Source organism: Aegilops tauschii, chromosome 2, assembly GCF_002575655.3.
Source record: "Aegilops tauschii subsp. strangulata cultivar AL8/78 chromosome 2, Aet v6.0, whole genome shotgun sequence".
Taxonomy (NCBI): Eukaryota; Viridiplantae; Streptophyta; class Magnoliopsida; order Poales; family Poaceae; genus Aegilops; species Aegilops tauschii.
The window spans coordinates 91,359,607-91,365,672 of record NC_053036.3 but is presented as its reverse complement, the minus strand read 5'-3'; the positions used below and the strand labels follow the sequence as shown (position 1 = coordinate 91,365,672).

Genomic DNA, 6,066 nt, shown 5'->3' with positions numbered 1-6,066 from the left:
CCTTAGAATTGACAACATTCAAAACACATTGTGACTGTGTGAGCACGAAGGCCATTGTCGGCGAGGATGGGAAGAAGAATAAGAATAACAGAAATGGATGCCATATGTTGAAAGAAAGGACATGGATCTTTTGAGGTACTCATGGTTATTAGGGTAGTGGAGTGTGATTTTTTTTTTAAATCTTATAGCACTACTAGACCTTCTGAAAGTTGTAATGATTATATCCCTGTCTTTATTTCCCAACACTTGCAAACGATATGGTGATTTGAGGAATAAAAGTCTTGATAATGTTACAAAAAGAAATGTCTTCGGCAGCAGCAGAGCCCAAGAGGCCGAGCCAAGAAAGGAACAGAGGAAGAAGCTAGGAGGCCGAACCCGAGAGCCGCGCCGTCTGGGGCGCCGGCTGACGGCCTCGTGGAGGAGGCGGCGCGGGGCGCGACAGCGGACGGGAGGGATGCAGCCGTCTTCCTCGCGCCGGGGGGAGCTGCGGTTCGGGGATCTCTGGGAAATCAACGAGCGCGCCACCTGAAGATCTCCATGGCTACCGCCGCGGAGCTCGGGTACCTGCGCCTGACCGCTGATGGAATGGCCGTGGCCGCAGTCGCACGCCAATACGCGGATGCCGCGGGCCGACCCGTACGCCGGTCGGACCAGCGCGGTGGCATCGCCTGCCCCGCTCCAGCAGGTACGCACACGGCCAAGGGCTTGCCCCCTGTGAATTCGAGTTCGAGTTCATTTCCAGTTCAGCCGGCGACAGCTGGTAATCCGAGTCCGCCAAGAACCAGGAGCTCTCGGATGAATAAAAGCGCCTCCAACTCGATTCGTTCGCCTCCCTCCCCGATCCCCAGATCCAATCCAAGACACGCCATCGATGGCGGCGAAGGTGCTCCAGCTCCGTAGCTCCGACGGCAAGGTGCTCGTCGCTCCGGCGTGGGACTATCGCCCGACCGCCGCCCAAGCCCTCCCGCTGGAGACGCGGGTGCCCTCGCGCGCCCTCGAGAGGGTGCTCCAGTACTGGACCAAGCACAACCTTGCCAAGGCCACCGGTGAGTCCCGGGAGTCCCTCGCCCGCTGGGATGCCAACTTCCAGCGCCGTCTCGAGGAAGACGGCCTCGCCAAGGAGGCCGCTGCAGCCGCCCAAGAACTCCGCCGCTACGGCGTCGACCATGGAGGGCGTCCCCATCGCCACGCCGCCACGGCCGCATCTGATGTCGCTGCTCCTGCAAAGGCGGCCCGTGTTGATCCCGTCCGTGTCTGGTGTGTCAACCACGGAGAACGCAGCCATGCGCCGGCGATGCCCGGCTCCTTCGATGCCTCTGATACTGCCTCCGCCGCGCGTCCTGGGCCTGCCACCACCTTGCCGGCCGCTGCTGGTGCTGACCCCGTGGACGTCCGGTGCGCGATCCGTGCCCGTGGACGCCAGATGGCTGAAGACGAGGAGTCCGCTTGCCACCACCGCAAGTGCCCGGCTTCCAAGGCTCCACTCTGCCTGCCTGCCACTGCTGTTGCGCCCGTGAAGAAGGTCTCTCGTCCCGTCGCTTCCAAGGCTCGCTCTTTCGTCGGCTCTACAACATTGCATGTTACTGCTGTTGCTCCCGGTGTGAAGAAGGCAACTCCAGCTTCAACTCTGCGTGCAAGAAGGGGGATGGGGGAGCTCAGCTGCAAGATTCCGAAGCAAAACCATGTCACCGCTGCAGCACCAATGAAGCAACCAATTGCTTGGCTGCGTCCAGTGGTATTACGCCCTTGCTAGTCCTTCCTAAACCATGCACACATGAGTTTCATTTAACCTTTGCATCTCTAGGTTCTGCACTTAATCACCAAGATTTCTAGTGTTCTTTGAATCCCTTTCAGTCATTACTAATCTTACAAGGGTGTCAGCAGAGTCCCCATCTAGCTAGGCAGCAAAAATCATGCTAAGATGTGTACGGCATAGTTACACTACATCCATACCTGGTCCTAAGTTTAGGGTTTAAGTAAATAAAGGGCACTTTCAATAAATCAAAGTAAAGCAGATGAGCCTAAAAAGGAAACTCATGTACTGCAATTCCGGCACCTCGCCGCAAAATCCAAAACGCCCGTTTGCTACCCGGCTTGTAGCAGGAAAAAGGAGTAGAATTGAACTTGTCGATACACACGTAATCTTGTGAGCTGCCTAGCGTTTGGAGACTGTGCTGACTCTCTTGTAAACTTAATCTTGGCTGAATTGGATTCTTAGGCATTGGGCGTCTTGGTGAGTTAAAGTTGCAGTTTCCGACAAGTAACATTGGTTAGTGAACTCTTGTGTGTGTGCGGGTGAAGCTTTGTGCTAAGCAAGTCCTCAATGTACCGACTATCAAGTCATATTGTAATCAATATCAGATATTAATGAAAATTTGTTGGCCTGAATTTGTGCAAAGCATTTGAGTAACTTTCTGTATATATGTTTGTTGTATGCATCTATGACTTCTTAAAACATTCTGCTGCTCTGGTCGGAAAAGTGTGTACTGAGGCATGGATCCAATGGACTCACTTTGTTTGAGTTGTCAAGCACATAACCATGTTTGGGGCAGTTATTGGTTAGAAGATATTTTGGTTTGAGATACCGCAATCTAATTGTCAAGAATGTCAAAAAGGTTGCATCATATTGCAGCTATTTGACAAATAGGTTTGGCTTTTCTCAGATCATGTTAGCTTCTCATTTAAATTATGTGCAATAGCACTATAGCTGTCTTGCATATCCAGACCCCCTAAGAAATTTTCATGTCCATTTGAATATTACAAATTCCACCATGTTAAAGTTACCCAGTAACCCAAGGGACCTGGAGTGGAGTTTTTGTGTGGATCTAAGATCTCAATCGGCTATCAAGTTTGCTATCAAGTTTGTCCCTGAATCTCTAGTGGTCACTATGCTTTCTTTTCTAGTTAATTACAGTTTGATGATTTTGTCATGCTCAAATGCCAATCATATCTTGTTTAGATATGTTCTCCTCTGCAAGCAAGGATGATGCAAAGGATCCCTTATTTTCCACCATGAATAAAGTTTACATTTTCTCCTCATATTATTGCTGGTGATTGCAGTGTCTTCAGAAACTTCCAAAACAGATTAATGTTGTTGCTGCTTTTCTTCAGAGAGATTGGCAGAAATGCTGCCGATTCATTAGACCGCGTCATGCCAACGTGGGGAATGTATGCGTTAAAGCTTCTCCCATCGCTAGCTCCGCTGCATTTCTCTGTCTCAGTGTTCGATGATGAAACAATATCTTGAATTTTCTGTGCTTTTCTCCTGAATCTGAACACCAGACCAGTTTTGTTTTCCCGGATATTTTTTATGAGAAATCTCGCCGACTTTATTGATTCGGAATAATGTTCATAGAAATCTCGCCGACTTAAAACATTCTGCTGATCTAGTCAGAAAAGTGTGTGCTGAGGCACAGATCCAATGGATTCATCTTGGATTTCACAATACTTCGTTTGAGTGGTGAAGCACATAACCATGTTTGGGACAGTTACTGGTTAGAAGATTTTTTGGTTTGAGATACAGCAATCTAATAGTCAAGAATGTGAAAAAGGTGGCATCATATTACAGCCATCTGTCAAACTCTACACCATCGTATTCCAAGCCTCGCTCTTCGGTCTGCCTGCCTGCCACTGCTGCTGCGCCTGTGAAGAAGGTCTCCCCGTCGCTTCCAAGGCTTGGTGTTCTGTCGGCTTTATACCACTGCCTGTCACTGCTGCTTCGCCTAGCGTGAAGAAGGTGACTCCAGTTTCAACTCTGCGTGCTCGAAGGGGAATGCGCGATCTCAGCTGCAAAATCCCGAAGCAAAACCGTATTGTTGTTGCTGCCCCAAAGAAGCAACCAATTCCTTTGTAACCATCGAGTTAAGCAAGTCCTCAATGTACCGAGTAACGAGTCATGTTGTAATAAAAATTTCAGATATGAATGAAAAATTGTTGGCCTGAATTTGGGCAGGGCATTTGAGGCAGTCTAATTGTCAAGAATGTGAAAAAGGTTGCGTCGTGCAACTATGTTTTTCTCAGATCATATTAGCTTTTCATTTGAATTATGTGCAAACTGTAGTCTTACATTCTCAGGCTCCTTGAATTTTTTTCCTGTTCACTGTCATTTTAAGGTTGCTCAAAGATTCTCTTGGTACTTGTGAAAATATGACGAGTATGTTTTCCTTAACATGTCGAATCAGCAACTGATGGATGTCTTCTACCTCTTGCAGTAACCATGCACAATTCAGAGAAAATAAACCAATCTCAGACTAATCGTTAAAAAATTTCTCAACGGAAAAAGACGAATCTCTACATTTCAGAGAATAAGGTGGTTAATTACGTTGTTGATCTCATATCCTCTGTTGAAGCCTCTCCCATCGCTAGCTCTGCTGTGAAGCAGCCGCGGCTTGTTCCATGAACAGTTTTTTTTTGCATGCTCAGAACTGAAACCTCAACTGCTGCTAGTACTATTTCATGGTTGTTTGTTAGACTTGAATCATCGGAATCTAGTGGAGTCCTTCTGCCAATGGCACAAATTTATCAACTGAACTGCGATGCATGTTATTTCCTCACAAGACATCAGTGATCAGCCAAGAAGTTATATCTTCTGGAATGATTTAGCATTTGAGCATAAAAGAGATTCAAGAAAAGAAGGATAGCTTAAATAGAGGTTCAGACATACTAAGAGTCCAAAATACGAATTACTTGGATTTTGACAGATAATAATAGAAGCTCAAATTTGGCCAGGTTCTTCTGAGTGTGTCTTGGATCCTTGATTGTCTGCAACTGACCCATCTTCAGTTCTGCACAGTTGATCTTCCTCGACCATGGCAGTCTATACGCAGTCCGTCAGCACACAAACTGGAAGACCACACTCCAGTCTTTTGTCTGGGATCCAAGTTGGTGTTTCACACTCAGATGGCATAATATATCTGTAGTCATGTGAGACCGTATTGAATTTTTGCCTCCAGGTGCTAACAAGACAGGGCAGGCTGTAGTATGGGAACATGTATTCAACGGTGTTAACCCCGATCTGGCGACAGACGGTAATGAAATGAGAGCAGGGTTTGTGAAGCAGTTGTGGCTTGTTGCATGAACAGGTCATAGTTTTTCGAACCGCGGTCCCTTTAGACTCATCTATGCTGAAAGTATGTTCTGACTTCAGGTGAACGGTCACCTGCCTCTTCCTCGCTTTAACCGTGAACTTCAGGTCCACTTCACCCCCAAGAACATTTCTATCATCAGAGTATGTGTACATCAACTGATGCATCTCGGATTTCTGCATTTCGACGTTCAGGCAAGTTAATTGATGGGTTGCCGATTGCTTTGTTTGCTGCAGCACTTGTGTTTTTAAAGTACTCCACCAGGCGCAGGAAAGTCACCTCCACTATCGCACTTAGGGGAAGGCATGTTATCCCTTTCAACATAGGGTCGTTCTTATATGCATCAGCTATATCGACGCCCATGATGCCATACCTTGCTCCATTTCTACCATGCATCAGTGACCACTTCTCCTTTGGTTTCAGACCGATCCAGTCAGAGAACTTTGTTATGTTTCTTTTGCTTCCATTTGCACGATCTCTTTCCTTCCCATCCTCCACTGAATCAGCTTGGTTGCATGGGCTTTGCCCCTCAAGCTCTGCCTTATCATGCTCAACTGACTCATGTTGCATTTCCCCACTGGCAGCAAGTTCTTTCTCCGCCGTATATTTGGACATCAACTCATCTAGCTCCTTCCAGAATTTAGCAGACTTATTTTGTCGCCTCTGCTGACAAAGTTTCTTTAACATCATCACTAGCTTCTTGTCACCAAAATATGCAAAGAAGTTTTCAGCAAGGTCTTCCATGCACCACCGGCTTTCTGCTTTCCGCCACTGTCGTTGACGGGAATTCAGAAGGTCCTCTACAGCATCGATCAACTCCCTTCTGTAAATGCAGACATCAGGCTGATCCACCACTGCACGCTCCAAATTCCTGAGAAACCACAACCAGCTTTCCTTAGTCTCGCCCTCAACGATGGCACATGCTACCGGAATGGACAAATCATTAGCATCTAATGCCACAGCAGTCAACAGCATACCTTTA

At 47.4% G+C, this 6,066-nt stretch overlaps 1 protein-coding gene across 2 annotated transcripts; it reads left to right on the top strand.

Moving 5' to 3' along the window:
• Window positions 1–309: 309 nt before the first annotated feature.
• On the top strand, window positions 310–2,398 carry LOC109736872 (uncharacterized). 2 transcript variants are annotated; one of them, XM_020296089.4, is made up of 2 exons: window positions 310–685; window positions 849–2,398. In XM_020296089.4, the coding sequence occupies exons 1-2, from the start codon at window positions 538–540 to the stop codon at window positions 1,751–1,753; spliced, it is 1,053 nt and encodes a 350-aa protein (XP_020151678.1). In that variant the 5' UTR covers window positions 310–537; the 3' UTR covers window positions 1,754–2,398. The 2 variants fall into 2 exon arrangements, with proteins under 2 accessions (XP_020151678.1, XP_045088587.1); XM_045232652.2 differs by having other exon boundaries at window positions 323–685; window positions 786–2,398.
• Window positions 2,399–6,066: the final 3,668 nt, after the last annotated feature.